This window comes from Meriones unguiculatus, chromosome 16 (assembly GCF_030254825.1).
Source record: "Meriones unguiculatus strain TT.TT164.6M chromosome 16, Bangor_MerUng_6.1, whole genome shotgun sequence".
Taxonomy (NCBI): domain Eukaryota; kingdom Metazoa; phylum Chordata; class Mammalia; order Rodentia; family Muridae; genus Meriones; species Meriones unguiculatus.
Window position 1 is genome coordinate 5,199,042 of NC_083363.1, and position 18,034 is coordinate 5,217,075.

An 18,034-nucleotide genomic window follows, 5' to 3' on the forward strand; every position below is an offset into this window, starting at 1 on the left:
CCTGGGTTCTCTAAGAGAGGGAGCTGAGCAAGCCAGTGAGCATGATTTCTCCGTGGTCTCCGCTGCAGCTCTGGCCTGAGTTCCTCCTGCCCTGCCCTGTCTTCCCTGGATGGTGGCCTGTGGGCTGAAGAGGAAATCAACCCTTTCCTCTCCAGGTTCTCGAGGCAGCTGAAGAGCAGCTAGAGCACAGCCAGCTCACCCTCTCCCTCAGAGCACTAGCACACATCACGTGAGGCTTTCTTTGGTTCTATCTCTTTCAAGCAGGGGCTGATCTTGCTCAGGGGAGGCCAGGTGGAGGTCCCCAACCGGAGCTGGGCGTGGGGCTGCATGCCTTCATCCCAGCACCTGAGGTTCAGTCACTTTCAGAATTGATGGTCTGTGCCTATGGTAAGTTAAGGCCAGCAAGTGCCACCCAATGACACCCTGTGTCAAAAAAATAAAGCCAATACCAGACCACAGCAGGGATTTCAACCAGCAACAATGCTTTACTGTGGAAATCTCTGTTTACATAGGTACCAACACCCTTCTTCTCACCCCAACTATCCTGCAAATCTAAAAAGATAAAAAAAAAAAAAAAAAAAAACCTGAATTATGTCATGTATAAAAAGCTCTTGCCTACTTTTTCCAAAGCCCTAGGAGCGTCACCTCCTGTGGGAGCTCGTGCAGGCCTGGCCTTGTGCTCACTAGACCGCTGCTCCCTCCCTGGGTCTGTGTGTGTCTGTGGGGGGGGGGGGGGATGGGCACCGTTCTGCTTCCCTTCAGAGATTCACGGCTCCATCATTTCACATTTTCATTCCCCACTTGACACCTTCTCAGCAACTTGCTTGTTGGATGCATTTTTCCTTTGGCAAAAACCCAACATGGCTTTGCGTGGGCTGTTCAGTGTCAGCGGCAGCGTGGCTGCTCCGGCTCTGGGAGGGAAACGGGGAGAGCTGTGTGTGCATTCCTGGAAGAGCGCACTGGAGGCCGGAAGGGGCTGTGCAGTTAATGTGCCTCATTGGCGCTGCCAGCTTGTCAAGTCTGAGACCATTGGCCAGAATACAAATGTCCCCAAAGACGACCCCTCTGCTTCAGAGGAGGTGTACAAGAATCGCATGGCACTCAAGGTCACTGGAAGATGGCTGACAGGGACCTGGGTGTGCCCAGGACAGCATCACGTCTACCCAGAAGGGTACGCCTTCAGGATCTTCACGTCATCCACGGGACGGTCCTGGGAGTTCGTCTCCACCATGCCCACTCGATTCACCATTCCTATACCCTGGCATACTCGGCCAAAAATGGTATGTTTGCCATCCAGCCACTGGGTGGGGGCCAGGGTCACAAAGAACTGGCTGCCGTTGGTGTCTGGCCCTGCATTGGCCATTGCGAGAATCCCAGCCCCTGAGGAGATAAGAGAGAAAAGCATGAGCAACGGCCCCTGGAGCCAGCTAAGCGCCAACACTGTCGGTGGACGCAGGGGACTGCACGCCCTCTCTGTCACCAATGTCAGGACCCCAGCACCCCTTCCCAGGTGCACGGCGGCCTCGCCTCCACTACCCCAATGGCCTCCATGCCTCCGCCTCCATCTCCCCAGTCTCATGCGTTGCTCCTCACTAACCCTGGCCAGCGCCTCTCACTCCTCTCCAGAGCGAGGCCTTGCTTTGCTCTGAGAAAGCTCCAGACTGCCTTTCCTTCATGACACTTCACACGTGGGTAGACTCTAGAACACAGACCAGTGCTCAGAACTGCCAAGGACTCTCAAGAGGCGCTGTTTTCTTTCATCTGCCAGGGCGCTTGTGGCGCCACGGCTGGGCAGCTGTCTGGCAGCACGCCATGGTGTCAGGCACTCACCTTGAGTCACAGCCAAATGAGCGAGCTTTCAGTATCACCCTCTCCCTGCCCAGCCAGCTGGATTACACACTCACCAGTGAATTTCAGGTCCGGATGAAGCTCGTCTTCAAACTGTTTGCCGTAGATAGACGCGCCGCCTCGACCTGCCCAATCAGAAGACAAGCAGTGAGCCAGCCTACCTCAGCCCATGACGAACGGCCTGAGGTCAAAGGACTTTTCAGAGTACAGGGATGGAAGAGGTGGCGGCGCCTCAGCCCCCAGAAGGCACATGACAATGTTCCGGCTGTGGCTTCACTCGGGTAAGACAATACCATCTGCTCGTTAAATCAACGTTCACAGTTCACATGCAGGAAGCCAGGACGGTATCCCAAAGGGCAGTGGTACTAGCACGACACTACAGAGGCCCTCCCCTCATGACTGGCAGGGAACACATCTCTCAGGGCTTCGGCCCTCAGCCCAGCGCCAGCACAGACACCGCTGACCAACACACTCGCCCCTGCTGTGCTCAGCTCCTGTCCACAAATCCTACCGACCCACCTCTCCGGGCACCTGCTGCACAGGATCCGAGGTGGCTGTTGCCTCCCCTCGGGCAGGTGATGGTCAGGAAGAGCTACCAGCTTAGGGAGGAAGGGACGGTGCTGAGAGACAGGCACAGTGGAACAGAATCACACTTGCAGAGTGCACAGAGAAGATGGGCGGCGGTTAAAGGGAACACAGAGACTGTGGCCTGCTGGCACCACCACCAGGTCCAGTGTGGTCGGGGCGGTGCCAGGTGCTTAGGCTCCAGCAGGTTCCCTGGCACATAAAGGAACATGGACAGGAAAGCCCACACTGTAATTCCTACATTCAGGAGGCTGAGGCAAGAGGCTGGAGCTCAAGACTAACCTGAGCTACATTGTCTCAGAGAAAAGGAAGGAAATGTGGTGTCCTCACAGGAGAAGCTGACGGGAGGCAGGCTCTCATCAGTGCTTACAGACTACGGGGCCTGGCTGAGCTACTGGCTTGTCCACGCTGGGCGGCCATGACCAGACATGAGCTGTAGCTCTGAGTCTACGTGCAGCAGAAACCAGGTGGGAAGTAGGGTCTGCCCTCCCCAAGCAGCCTGCTATAAAGGAGCACACTACAGCAGGTGCCGGTCCTGGCTGCCCCAGGACCACGGCTACTGTGTGTGTGTTCGCTGGATTTTAGTTTGTTCTTTTTTGAGACTGGGTCTCACGGTGTAACTGGCTTCTGCCTCCTGAGTGCTGGGTTCAGGGGCATACACCACGACACTCAGCTTTGTTTTTAAGTCCTTTTCTTCCCCCCTCAGGTGCAAGAAAACCCTGTTCTCATACCAAGAGGAAGGGGCAGGAAGAGCCAGCGGGTCAGGGGAAGCCTCCCACCCGGGCCAGGCTCGCTCCACTTCTGGAAGCGAGGGAGCTAAATCCCACTATGTACAGGCTCAGCCTGAGAGCGGCAGCCCTCAGGGCATCCCACAGCTCTGTAGTCCCCCAGTGCTCCCCAACTGGCCTCCTCAGCCCATGATGAGGTGCTCTACCCGCACAGTGCAGCCTGCACCCCTGCCCCAGGCCTCTGCTCGGGGGGAACTGTCCTAGTCAGGCTTTCTGTTGCCATGATGAAACACCATGACCAAAAGCAGCTTGGGAAGGAAAGGGCTCGTTTTGCTTCTCCTTCCACGCCACAGTTCAACACTGAAGGCTGTCAGAGCAGGAGCTCAACTAGGAAGGCGGGAGCTGATGCACAGGCCTGCAAGACGGCTGCAGGCTGTCTGCTTTCTCACAGGACCACCGGCCCAGAGATTGCCTCACGCACAGTGCCCGGGCCCTCCCACAACCACCTCTACTTAAGAACATACCCTACAGGCTTGCCTACAGCCTCATCTCAGTCTCTCGGTTGGGGTTCCCTCCTCTCAAATGCCTCTGGCGTGTCACGTTGATAAAACTAGCCAGCACAGGAACCTGAAAGCCGCCACATCAATGCCACCGCAAACATTAAGATACGGGCTAGTCAAGGGTCAGCGACACAGTGGAGACTTTTTAAATAACCAAGGAGGGAAGAGGGCAGAGTGAGGCCGTTGTAATCGCTAGGCATCTTGGGAACTACTAGCTGGGTCTCCAGAACACCGTTCACTCAGGGCTCACTCTCCTTTCATCACCCAGTTCAACTCAGAGGTTTGCAGAAAAGGCCCGCCCGCCCGACACCCCCGAGCAGACACTGCTGCGGGCACGTGGAGCAGGGGAAAGGTGGCCAGACAGGGAAGAGCAAGTATCCTCGGCAGAGCTGGTCCCTGCAGACACCGATCAGCAGCCACAGCCCTGCACAGCCTCCACAGGCTGTGGCTGGCCTAGAGCAGACGGTCCCTGGGCCCAGACTGCTGACCGGACCACACGCTTCTGGCCTCTGTGAAACATGTATCCAACATACAGATTTGACACACACAAAAGACAAAACAAAACAACAACAACAAAAAACCCATAACAAACAAGAAGGCTGAAGGCCGGGACGCTGGAGGCCAGGACACTGATACAAGTTCCTGGACTGTGTGCTACAGTTTATTCTTAAGTCTCAGTGGACGGAGAACTTCACCGTCTGCTTGCCAAGACCACCTGAAAGACTGCCTTACAACCACAACAGCCCACTGGCCCTAAGCTCTGGACCCGTGGCATTCTGGACTAATTCTGGCCTCACCTGTGGCCAGCTGTAACTCATGTACAACAAATCCTCTTTCTCACTGTCTCAGCTGAAGAACCAAATCACCAAATAAAGCTATCTCCAAGACTCTCCAGCATCTTCCTCAGCTCCCCCAGTCCCTGAGAGGAACAGGCTGAAGGGCGACACACGAAGCACAGGCCGACACAACCGTTACTGTGCTGGTGTAACCTGCCCCCTTCCTTCCCGTGACAGGCAGCAGCCCGTAAGGAGGACCACATGGGTACTCGACACCACGTCAGAGCCTCTCCTCTCCTGGTGACAAAACCTCCAACAGACACCTCTGGTCACTGTCCGCTGGGCATTCCCAGCCCTTTCTCCCCACCTTCCCTGGCCTCAAAGACAGGCCCTTTTTGCGGCCAGCTGAGGCGATGGCCCAGTTCTGTCTTACAACACGCACAGCTTGCTAGGTCATGCCTTCAAGAAGCCAGCACTTTCTGCATCACACAGACAGCCCTCTCCTTTGCATTTCCCCATAGTCTTTTCTCATCTTCCTTCAAAGGCAGCTGCAGCCCTCTTGCAAGCATAAGACACAAGTCCAAGATCGAAGGCCAAAAGCTAAGAGTGACACAGAGAAGGATCCCTCAAGCTCGGCCCTTAACAACTGTGCCAGGAAGTGAGGCAGTGGAAACAGCAGCTTCCCCCCGGGGTGCTTTACACCATGGGAGAACCAACCCAGCCACGATGGCCAATACATTTGTCAGAGCCCAAAGCACTACCCGATGAAACACTGAGTGACAGCAGAGCAGACTATCTCAGAAGTCGCGTAGGTAGCAGGAAGCAAGCACAGAAGCTATCAGGGATGCTGAGCCCACTAACCAAGAGCGCCCTGTGCCTCCCACGGGGCAGCAGATACAGTGACAGTGGCCAGCAGTCAGCCTGGCCTGGTCCCCTCCTCCACCACTCCTGGCTCTCCTTGCTCTTCAGGTGGCCTGCTTATTTCAGAACTCCCATCACCCCCCCCACTTCCTCTTGTCACTGATGCACCCTATGAGCCACTGTCAGATTACCCAGCACCACGTACCCAAGGCCTCAGATGTAAGGAAGCCAGCAGTGACAACTGTCCTGTCCAGCCTTCCCCTTCCTGCCAGCACTTCATTAATATTTCCTAGTACCACTACTCAGAAGCACCATCCTCATTCCATCCTGAGAACCACGTACGTGCACCCACACCCACACCCACACACCTGTGTCCTGGCTGCACCAAGCCCTAAGGCTGCCCTTGGTCCCCAGCAGCCTCTCACAGCTGGTGTCACCCTTCTCCAAGACATCCCAGTATCCCCCCTCCCTGGCAGCTCCTTCTCCACTGGCACCGTCTTTCCCAGGGGACCAGCCTATGGTGCCCAGGGACCACACTCTTCCCCTCGGGTCCTCTCCCCTGTAAATCTCTGAACATGGCTGAGTGTCTGCGTCCTGGGAATCACACTAACCCTGGTCTAAACTACAGCCGTCCAGCTCAGCCATCCGAGCCCCTGAATCCCAGCCCTGTGCCCGGCTCCCACAGGCGGCTTCTTCACGTAGCATTTGGAGGCTCCTACCCTGCCCTGCTTGAAATCCTCCGGGTGCATTTCCCCACACTTAGGACTCCACACCGCCGTCCCGGAGGACAGTCTGTGCTCATCATCCCTCACCCCCTGCCTCACTGATTCCACTGTCTTGGCAAGCATGGGCTCTAAGGCCTCTGACGCTGCATCCTGCCCCAACCCTGGTACTCAGAGCTCTACTCAACCTTATCAGAGGTCTTCCGTCCATGCCCTACCCCAAACAGCACCACTCCACCCTCTAGCCCAGCGGTTTTCAACAGGGGTTGGCTGTGGCCCCAGGGACACCGGTTAATGTCAGACACAGTTCTGGTTGTCATAACTGAAGGGTCTACTATCTAGCAGATGCCAGGCCAGGCCACATCAGCAGTACCTAGCCTCAACTGATAACACCAAGGTGGGGACACCCTGCCGTCTCCCCTACAGCCACCATTTCCAAGTCACCTGACAGTATACACGGAATGGCTCACCTTCCATCTTATTAGGGCTTTCTCCCTGCGGGCTCCAGCCTGGAGCAGCCAGACAGAGGCAGTCTAGCAGGTACCTGTGAAATGCTAAGTAAATTAAGCATAAAAATAATCTTCTAAACTGTTTCTGTGCCAAGCCTTTGCCAACACGAGCTCACTTAGCTGCCACCATAACCCTGGGAGGAATGGACGGCCATGCTCCCCACCTGGCGATAAACGCTCTGCAAAGTTACCCAACCTGCATGTGTGACAAGTGACCACGTGAGGCCAGGACTCATGTCTCAGCACACTGGGGCGCCCGCCATCGCCACCCGGTACCTGGACGTGACCCCACCGTGCCACGGATCCCAGCTGGACTCAGCTTCTCAGGTATTGTTCCTCTTACCCTCGTCACAAGCATCCCTAGTGCCACATTAATTCTGATCACAATGGATCAACCTGCACCCTTGGTTGGTGGGATCTGCATTAACCGGCCCCATCTCCTGACCCACACCTTTTCCCACTGGTGAGCAATCTGCCCATACTGCTCCTCTCCTATTCCCTATACAAGCAGCTCAGAGACGTGTGACTCCTGAGGCCTCAGAGTCATTCAACTACCCTCTCAGGAGTGACCGGCTGGAGGGGCTGCCGCACGGTGAAGCAGGTGAGCCGCTGGCTCCCAGGACAGCAGGCTCTCCTCCACGCTTCCCTGCAGAAGGCTTAAGGGTTAGATTCTGCGGTCCCCTCAAGGCCATCCCCAGGTCTCCTCCCCAGTAAGCCCACTCCATCGGACCAGGCCTCCTGAGTTACCCAGACTGCGCAACACACAGACCGCAGGCTGCCAGCGCAGAGCTGCACAGTCATGAGCTCAGCACCCGCCCGTTTCTTAAAACAGCAGCTGCTTTCCTGTGGAGCTGGGACCTCCATGAGGAGAGACTATGCTCCGGCTTCCATGCTCCAACACTCTTCACAGGCCTGGAACAGCACAGGACACCCGGCTAAGCGAGGACAATTAACAATGGCTTGCTGTTCCACAAGACAAATTACGGGGGTTCCCAGGGCTCCAAAGAAGACAGATGATGGGAGGAGGCTGCCGGGCAGAGACCATGTGCAATCAATCAAGGCCAAGAGCAGAGCAAGATGAGCTGGGGGAGGGGGGCTCATCAGGCTGTCGGGTTCCAGGTGGAGGTGAGCGAGGGTGAGCGGAACAGACAGAAGGCACACAGGAAGCTGAGGATGAGGAAAGGTGGGCGGTGTGGAGGTGGGAGATGGTCAGAGGGAGGTGCAGGGAGCCAGAGGCTTCTGAACCGAGATTGCATCTGCCAAGGACGAGTGCAAGAGCAGCCATGCCAAGAAAGGCTCCTGAGAAAGGCAGGAAGTGGAGCTGGAGAAGAAACACCCAACTTGCTGAGAACTCACCTACCTGCCTACCTGAGACATTTAACAAAACCTGTCTCTCCGCTGGCTGGCAGGCAGGCACGATCTACTGGGGGCAGAGGGGGAGTCCCTGCTTGCTTTTCTCACAGACCTGCTGGCAGGCTGCGCAAGCATTTGTTATACTCGAGGCTGTGGCTTTATTGAAAGTCTTTGGAGTGCTTCAATTTCATTAAAAGTACATCATGGAAATGTGACATTAGCAAAGAGGGCCAAGTAACTACAGAGACCCGGGAGACACTGCGGCAGCAGGGGACCTCAGGGACTCCCAGATACCTGAGCATGGGCTCTCGGCGCAGCGTTACAGGTTAAAGGTTAAAGGTCATTTCATTACAGAAATCAAAGGGAGAGGTGGGGCATGGTGGTGCACACCTGTAATCCTAGAGCTTGGGAGGAAGGAGCAAGTGATCTCTGTGAGTTCAAGGCCAGCCTTTCTACAAAATGAGTTCCAGGAAGATCAAGCTACACAGTGAAACCCTATTTTTTTTTTTTTTTTTTTTAAAAAAGGGTGGTCAGGAAGGAAGGGCAGACATAAATACCAGCATCAAGCCTGCCCTGCTTCAAGACTCATTGAAACCCACATCACAAAGATTTTTCAAAGGCAAAAATAAAGGGAGACAAAGGGCCTGCTGTGGTGCACACACTCAGCATTCCGGAGGCAGAGGGAGGCAGCGAGTTCCAGGCCAGCCAGGGCTACACTGTGAGACCCTGTAAGTAACGGAAACATTTGTTACATTCTGAAGAATTGGCCAAGGAAAGAAAGGCTCTCCCTCACTGCCTGCGAGTCCCACACGCTGCAGTTCTCAGCCAACAGAGGGCGCCAGCGAGCAGCCCAAGGGCAGAAGCCCACACACATAGCACGGACAGTGTGGCAAAGCTGTCTGCTGTCCAGTGGGGTACTTAGGAGATGAGTCGGGGCCTGAGGAACCCTGGGACAGAATTCACTGGAATCTGGGAAGACAGGAGAGAAGCTAGCCTTCTCACAAGGAGCTCCCCAATTCGTCTTGAGACTGAGATGCGGTAGAGACCCAGCAACCTTGAACTAGTGGGGAAGACACATGGCCCCAAACAAGTGTGAAAAAACGACAGGAACCTGATCACGTTGTACCTGAACAAAACAAGGTAGGGGCACGTAGGTGCTGGTACCAGCATCCACAGAAATGGCACGGGCAGCATGGGACAGAGCACAGCAAATGAAGAACAGCAGGAGAGGAGGGGCGGCGACAGCTCTGAGGCCATCCAGAAATGAAGGGCTTTGCAGAGGCCAGACACAAGATGGGGAACACAGTGAGAAGACACAGCTGGGCTGGGGGCACAAACTGGAACCCAAATGACACTAATAAGGAGCAGACACAGCTGCTGAACAGTGAAAACTTTAGAACACAGTCTGAAGAGGTTTTAGCGAAGGCAGGGAAAAGGATAACAAACCATCTCTCTAACCGCAGGAAATGACAGACAAGGAAGAGGAAGGGCCCAGCACAGAGGCTTCCTAAACACAGCAAGCACGACCACAGGCGACCAGGGGTGCTCCCACAGGCGATCAGGGTGCACCCACAGGCGTCTCTGACTCACTGGACTGGAGGGGAGCACATCTGGATTTCCTGAAACCATATTCAAACTAGAAGGCAGTGACCAGAATTTTCTAAAAATGATCCGAAGAGATGAATTCAGCCCAATAAATACTATACCTACTCACGGTCTATTTTTAACCACAAAGGCAACAGGCAGGAACAGGAACAAACCCCAAAACATACCACCCTCAGTCCCCGCAATAGAAAGCAAGAGGCGGAACCCTGGCCAGGGAGCCGGCGCCGTGGCAGAGAAAGGGCTTGCCGAGCTCAGTCAAAACAACTGACGTGGTGGCGCGCAGCTGTGATGCCAATACTCCCACAGCAAGATGGGACACAGACACCAAGAATCTGCTAGAGGCTTCCAGGCCAGCTAGACTGGAGTAGGCGGATTTGCCCAATAGAGAAGATGAGGACCAACTCCAGAGGAGTCCTGGGACTCCACCATAAACACTGTAGCACGCACCTGCGCGCGCGCAGGCCCTCAGCCCCTGTTAAAATAACTGAGTGGTTGAGTACCAAACCCACCCAAATGTAGACCCCACAAGTTTGTTTTGGATGCAGATGGGAAAATAAGAAAACTAACAACAAAACTTAGGGTGTGAGGAAACGTGGCTCAGAGGTCAAGAGCACTTGCTGCTCTCCCAGGACCTGGGTTCAGTTCCCAGCACCCACCTCAGGGACTCACAACAACCTATAACTCAGGTTCCAGGGGCTCTGAGGCCCTTTCCTGCCTGTGAGCACAGCACTCTTGTGGCACACACACATACACTCAGGGACACACACTATCCACCCATTTAAAAAAGAAGAAAAAACATTTGGGACTGGAGAAGTGTCTCCATCGTTAAGAGCACCGATGCTCTTCCAGAGGACCTGGGTTTGGTTCCCAGCACCCACATGGCAGCTCACAGCCGTCTGTAACTGCAGTTCCAGGGGATCCGGTGCCCTCCTCTGGCCTCATGAGCACCAGGCAGGCACATGGTGCAGAAACATATATGCAGGCAAAACTCATACACATGAAATAATAATTTTTAAAAGTTACCATGAATAAATAAATTTTTTTAACCTTTATAAAATGTAGCATGGCACTGGGCACAGTGGTGCACACCTGTAATCCCAGAACTCAGGGAGGCAGAGACAGGCGGATCTCTGTGAGTTTGAGGCCAGCCTGGTCTACAAAGCAAATCCAGGACAGTCAGGACTACACAGAGAAACCCTATCTCAAAAAACCAAACCAAACCAAACCAGAACAAAACTGAAGGTGGAAGAATAAAAATGAACAGAAATTTGTAATTACTAACTGCCTCATATTTCATAACAGGAAGTCAGTTTTTCATAACACATACCTCATTCTTTTTCGTTTTTTTTTTTTGTTTTGTTTTGTTTTTTTTTTTGTAGCCCTGACTGTTCTGAGCTCTGTAGACCAGGCTGGCCTGGAACTCAGAGATCCACCTGCCCCTGCCTCAGGAGACCTGGGACCAAAGGCGTGAGCAGTCACACCCCATTCTTTTGAGCCTTTCCACTTAGCTAGTTATTGATCCAACCTGGCTTTAGTGTAGTACCTAAACGCCCTCTAGAGACGGCCTCCTGACGTGAGCACTGTTCTTTTCTGAGAGATGGAATGGAGGACAAGCCAAAAAACAAAGAAATCTTCAGGATCTGTGTTTCTGAACTTCCCTCCCGCCTTCCTACATTTTGCTTTCCTGAAATGAGCTCAGGCACAGAGAAAACTGAATGTCTCCAGCCATGAAGGGCACCCGAGGGTAATAACAGTCAGGATGAGAAAACCAGGTCTGTTTAAGAGCCAGAATTAGCAGGGAAAAAGCAAGCTGAGCAAAAGTTCTTGAGAGGGTAAGTGTTCTACCAGATCCATCAAGAAAGCCCTTCCCCTGCCTGCATGGTGGCACACACCTGTGACCCCAGCACCCTAAAGGCAGAGGCTGGGGTTCAGAATACTTCGAAGCCATCATTGGTTACACAGTGAGTCAAGGCAAGCCTGGGCTAGACAAGACCCTGCCTTACGAAAGAGAGGTGCTGTCTGAGTCAGGAAAGTGCCTGATGTGGAAGCTCAGAGACCGGAGTTGGGATGCTGGCACCCACGGGAAGAACCAGGAATAATGGCACATTTCCATCACCCCAGCACAGGGAGGGCAGAGAGATGGATCCCTGGAGCTCACTGGCCAGCCCGCACAGCCAAAGCACCAGGTTGAGGGAGAAACTCCCTTAAAAATGGTGTGCAATCCAGGAAGACATCAGGTGTCAACCTCTGACCTCCCCATACATGCACACACATGAAGACATGCAACCCCCCCAAAACAACAAATGCCAGCTAAGTGCCCGTGACTCCCAGATTGCCTCTCCCTGTCAGATCTCCTTGTAACTCCACATTCATTTTCAACTACTGACTCCATGTCATCCTGAAGGACTGAAAAATTTCAACCAAACCTTATAAAGACCAAGCTAAGCTCTTGACTTCCTGTTCCAGACCTGGCCCTCACTCCACACGAGGCTCAGCCTTCCTCCTTTCCCCACAAGCCAAATGCCTCACAGATACCCTTGCCCGTCTCCTCTCGTCCGTTCAGTTTGTCAGCAAGTCTTCACCCCAAGTATTGCTGGGCTGGGATGCACGAACAGACAGGCGCACTCGCATACACGCATACACACGCATACACACGCATACACACGCACACACACACACACACACACACACATGCAGTGGCTGCCAGCACCACGTGAACCGGGCCTGGGGTGCATGCCTGCACTCCCATTGTGGGAGCAGGGGACAGGACATCTCACGATGTTATCATCAGCCTACTTCTAGTCTGGATGGGGATGGTAGAGTCTCCCTGTTCGGGGCTACATTCTTCTTTTCTTTCAATCTTTTTGTTAGTTTTTTTTTTTTGTTTGTTTGTTTGTTTTTTTCCAGACGGCGTTTCTCTGTGTGGCCCTGGCTGTGTTGAACTTGAACTTGCTCTGTAGACCAGGCTGGCCCATGTCTCCCAAGTGCTGGGATTCAAAGCTTGTGCCACCACCACCCAGCCTGGGCCTGCATTCTTTCCTTTCCATCTACTCTCCTGGCAGCAGGCTGTGACCCCTGACAGCGCAAGCAAGATTCTGCCACTGTCCTCAAGCACAGCAGTGGCTGTGGGCCTGCTCAGGATGGCCAGACTTCTTCCTTCTGTGGTCTACACAGGCTCCTGCCTGGTACAGCCACGGGCTCTGCTCCCAGCATCAAAGTTCCAGCTGCCTCTCCAGCCAGATCCCGGCTCCCACAGCAGCACACCATGGAGGCCTCTTCTGGCTTTTCTACAGCTGCCCCCATGCCTGCCTCCACTTCTTTCAGAGCAGGTTTGCCTCTTTGCTCACAGCTACATCTCTAGAGCTTAGTCGGGGACATAAGGCAGGGCTCATATCTGTCAAATGGACAAGTTACAATAAAGGAACCTGAACTTTTATTCTCTAAGACCCGGGACTGTCTTTTTTTTCCTCTCTCTCACTTCTGACGGATCCAATTCCAGCAGTTATCACTTGCTCTTAATGAATGGCACAGACAGCTAAGAAACTATCATGCTCAGGTGTGACCACTACTCTCCAGTCGGTGACACCTGTGGCTCTGAAGAAAGCAGGAACTGTCAGCACAATCAGTGAACCAGAGCAGCGTGCGCCTGTAACCCAGCACGTAGGAGGTAGAAGCAGGAGGATCAGGAGTTCAACCCAGGCTACCTTGATACCCTGGCGGTGGTGGTGCTCAGGCGCGCGTGCGTGCATGCGCGTGCAGGTGTGTGTGTGTAGCTACTGACGCAGCTCAATAGGCAGAAGGCTTGCCCAGTGTACTTGAAGCCCTGGCTTCAATCGCCAGCACTACAAAAGCTGAGCAGCACACAGAAATCCCAGCCTGAGGAAGTGAGGGGGTGAAGGTCAGAGGATTAGATCGTTCTCGGTGAGTAGGAGCTAGCCTGGGCTAGGAGACCCTGTCTCAAAAACAAAAACAAACTAGATCCAGCAAACCGAAAAGCAAGCTTTGCCCTCCAGTTCCAACAGTGAGACAGAAGATGTGTGTGCTGGCTTAACTGTACCTGTCCCTGTCGGGTCACCGCCTTGGATCATGAAGTCCTTGATGATCCTGTGGAATTTGGTGCCGTTGTAGTAGCCCCGCCGAGCCAGCTCTGCAAAGTTCTTGCAGGTCTTTGGGGCGTGCTTCCAGTACAGCTCCAGAACAATGATCCCCATGCTGCAGTGGGACAGATAGCAGAGCCAGTCAGCAAGGCGAGGGCGCACCGAAGTGGGGACAGTCACCAGTCAGCAAGGTGAGGGTGTGCAGGAGTGGGGACAGACAGGAGAGACCAGTCAGCAAGGTCAGGGGATGCAGGAGTGAGGACAGACAGCAGAGACCAGTCAGCAAGGTGAGGGTGTGCAGGAGTGGGGACAGACAGCAGAGCCAGTCAGCAAGGTGAGGGGATGCAGGAGTGGGGACAGACAGGAGAGACCAGTCAGCAAGGTCAGGGCACACAGCAGGGAGGGGCTACTTGGACTCCTGCTGTTCAACCCTGTGAGGCATCTAACTGTGACCAGAGTACTCAGAAGGAAACAACCCACAAAGCAACAAGGCACGCAGGACACGCAGGACAGCTTCTGGCGGGTGTTCTAAGCAAGACAACCACAGACCAACCAGAAAACCTAAGAGCGTATACTGATGCTCTGAGACCAACCCCAAATACGGAAAAAGACCTCCCGCGGTATCTATGGATGTAATGAGAGGACATTAAAGTGTGAGGAGTTTATATACAACTGCAGCAGTCTGGGGGCATGGGGGTGGCCAGATAAGAGGCAGGATGTATACTCCTAACTTTTGTACTTTTGATCATATAATATATCACCCATTAAAACAAAACTTAAATAGAAAAATAAAAAGCAGTTTGCATGTTAAGGAGAGGGTCAAACAAGAGCTGGAGATGATTCCGTCGCTAAGAGCATGTACTGCTCTTAAGAGGACGGGGGTTCAGCTCCCAGCACGCATGTCAGGAGGCTCACAACCACTTGTGCTTCCAGCTCCAGGATTTCCAACATCTCTGGCCTCTGCACTCACGTGCACACATCCACACATGATTAAAAATCAAATCTGAAGAGAATGGGTAAAACAAATTCCAAGGCTGGTTATCTCAAGTGTCTGCACATACCAAGTATGAGTGCCTTTTAAAAAATAACTTATTTTTTTTTTAATTTTATGTACATTGGTGTGAGGGTGTCGGATCCCCTGGAACTGGAGTTACAGACAGCTGTGAGCCGCCATGGGGGTGCATGGGAATTGAACCCGGTCCTCTGGAAGAACAGCCAGTGCTCTTAGCTGCTAAGTCCTCTCTCCAGCTCCCAGTATGAGCGCTTTTCTTCTCTACCCCTAGTACCTTTAAGGATAAGACAGAAGCAAGAGGCAAGGCAGGGGGCTCCTGCTAGGCGCCATCACCCACTGAGCTCTGGGGATGTGAGGACTGAGCTGAGTCTGTATGGCCCTGATTCGGGGGACCCAGCAATGTGAGCTGGGTGTGGTGCCTTTTTAATGCCTGCACTCAGGAGGCAGAGGCTGGCAGAATGAGGCTAAAGTCAGTAGGCCGTCTGACCAGGCTCCAAGCAAGGTTCCCTCCACTCCCTGTGAAACTCGGGTTCCAGGTGGAGCTGTAAAATGTGGCATTGCTCTGCAAAAACCGGACAATGCCTTCACGATAGGAGCCACCAGCAATGTTAAAGGGAATGCGGTCACGTACACCACAGACATGGCAGCTCAGGGCCCATACCCTCGCTAAGCATTCTAGCCCAGCCCAGACCTTGAACTTCTCATCCTCCCGCTTCCGTCGCCAGCGCGCTAGGATCGCAAGCATGTGCCGACCACACCGAGTCTGTGCGGTGCTGGAGACGGACCTCAGGCACGCTAAGCCAATCCTTGAATGATGGGGGAAATAAATCTTCCCCTACTCTCAACGTAACTTGATCAGACAGCCCTACTACGAGTCCCGTAGTGTCTACACGTCCGTCTCCTTCACCGTGGTAGACCGTTTTCTCTAGATCTGTGTCTCAAAAGTCCAGGTCCTACGTGCATGGCTTGCAGACTCAACACACACTGAGAGTGAGTGAGTGAGTGAGTGAGTGAGTGAGTGAGTGAGTGAGTGAGTGAATGAGAGGATATAAATGAACTAATGAACGGCATGGAGAAAGGACAGCGGACAGAGTCGCTGAGGTCTCCCGCGATGCTGGTGGGGCTCCCCTGAGGTCCCTTCAGAACTCACAGGCGCTCCCGGCCGCAGCCCTGTGCGGTCCGCAGCTCTGGCCTCAATCAGCCTGGCCGCTGCGGCACGAACCCGCGTCTCCTTGGCCAGTCCACCCCCGCGACCCTCACCTAGTCTCCAGGTAGACGTTGGGCGGCTGCCAGGTGTCAGGGGGAATCGCCGCCATGCCGAACGAAGGTAGCCCCCTAGCAATCACTACTTCCGGTGGCGTTCACTGGGGACCCGTTCCGGGTGCGCACACTTCCGGTTCCCGCCAAGCCGCCCGTTTGGGTGTTGGGATTATAGGACGCTGGGACAAGGAAGATGAAGGACCCTTCTTGCGAGGGCGGGAAGGGGGCTGCAGCACGAAATACCCGGTGCAGACCCCCAGACGAATGCAAAAGCTTTCGGCGGCAGTTCGCGCGATGCTCCGGAACGGTGATTGGTCTGTTTAGGCCCGGGAGGCGGGAACAACCTTCTTTGCTCTGATTGGAGGGGTGTCCAATCAGTGAAAATTTTCTTAGTTCCCTGACCTGGAAGGTTCAGAAACGAGCCACGCTGCTTATTGTATATCCCTGGCTGCCCTGGAGCACACCGTGTAGACCAGACCTGGTCTCGAACTCACACAGATCCTCCCGCGCTGCCTCCCGAGTGCTGGGATTTAAGGCGTACACCGCCACGCCCAGCGCACTTTCTTGTTTCATCTATTCCATAAAGCAATCCTGTAGATGATAGCAGCCCTGTTTTACAGAAGTGAAAACTGAAACCGAGACTCAGCAGTTAAGTGCCGCGTGGCAAACCTGATCCTCTAAGACTCCAAAAGCAAGGGCGGTGTGGAAAGAGGGAAAGAAGGGCAGGAAGAGAATGACAAGGCTTAAAATGACTGCTCCAGGAAGTGGTAGTCCATGCCTTTAATCCCAGCGTTCATGAGGCAGAGCCAGGCAGATCTCAAGAGTTCGAGGCCAGTCTAGTCTACAGATTAAATACCCATACAAAATGCCAGGCGGGCATGCACCTGTGACCCCAGCACCAGGGAAGCAGAAACTCATGGATCCATGGAGCTGGTTGGCCATCCAGTCTAGTCTCAACAGCTGCCTCCAAGATCAGTGAGCCAGGAGGGAAATGTAGGTTGTATGTTAAACATCCCATAATTAAGAACAAAGAAGTTGGTAAATATTTACATTGCTTCTTCAATTCTAAGATGAATTCTCCCTCCCACCCACCCACTTCCTGCTCAGCAAGGCAAAAACAAAGCAAATGTAAACGCTAACAATCTTTGTTTCCCCAGAAAATTGTGCAAGAGATACCATAGATAGGAAATCTGAACTTTTAGCATGCCCAGGACTTACAAGTCCAACAAAGATGGGGGTAAGAGCTTTTGGGGGCACTCTCCCATCAAAGGCTAAAGAACAAAAGTGACTTTTTAATCTTATAGTGTGTGTGTGTCTGGGTTTGTATGTGCAGCACGGGCACACGGGAGCCCGCAGACCTGAAGAGCATGTCAGATTCCCCAGAACTGGAGTTTCATGCAGTTTTGAGCCGGCACCTGGTGTTAGAAACAGAATGTGGTCCCTCCAGAAAAGGAGTGAGTGCTTTTAACACCCCTGCTATCTCTCCACCCCTAACAATGACATTTTTCACAATGAAGGAAAATGATCAAAAACAGTCTCGTGGGCGGGGAGATGGCTCAGAGGGTGAGGGTGCCTGCTGCCAAGCCTGACCAACCTGAGCTCAACCTGGGACCTTCACAGCGGAAGTGACACCCCTAAGATGCACACACACCGTACACCACGCTGAAGGTCAGTGGTAGAGCGCTTGCCCAGCATGTTAGGAGTTGACACTAAACCATCAAAGCAGCCAGCTTCCGCAGCCTGAAACCCTAGGTGCTTTGTATCGTTTTTGTTTTGTTTTGTTGTGTTTTGTTTGAGTTTTTGAAAGTGTCCTGACACATTTTTAAAGTTGTGGCATGTTCAGTGTGTTCTACAACTGTGTCATATTAAGGCAAGCCAGTGTCAGCTTGAAAATCCAGTGTCGAGTCAGGCTCTCGGCTCAGCACCGCGCGCAGTCCTTTCTGACCCCCAGCTCACACGGTGCTCTGTGTGAGCCAACCCAAAGCCTTCCCTGTGTTTGTGAGGGTGGGTGAGCCGTCGGTGAGGCTGAGTCACTCCTCACACTTCAGCAGGCCTTCAGGGGCCTTCTCAGAGATTTTAGGGGCCAGGTGTACAAGCTGCTTTATAATTAGACACTCT

At 53.5% G+C, this 18,034-nt stretch overlaps 1 protein-coding gene across 2 annotated transcripts; it reads right to left on the reverse strand.

Moving 5' to 3' along the window:
* Nucleotides 1-461: 461 nt before the first annotated feature.
* Nucleotides 462-16,114, reverse strand: Ppil1 (peptidylprolyl isomerase like 1). Of its 2 annotated transcripts, none has more exons than XM_021633431.2 (4): nt 15,917-16,114; nt 13,605-13,759; nt 1,905-1,973; nt 462-1,380 (listed from the first exon to the last, which is right to left on the reverse strand). In XM_021633431.2, exons 1-4 carry the CDS (start codon nt 15,970-15,972, stop codon nt 1,160-1,162), a joined length of 501 nt encoding a protein of 166 aa, XP_021489106.1. In that variant the 5' UTR covers nt 15,973-16,114; the 3' UTR covers nt 462-1,159. The 2 variants fall into 2 exon arrangements, with proteins under 2 accessions (XP_021489106.1, XP_060225172.1); XM_060369189.1 differs by having other exon boundaries at nt 15,807-15,930.
* Nucleotides 16,115-18,034: the final 1,920 nt, after the last annotated feature.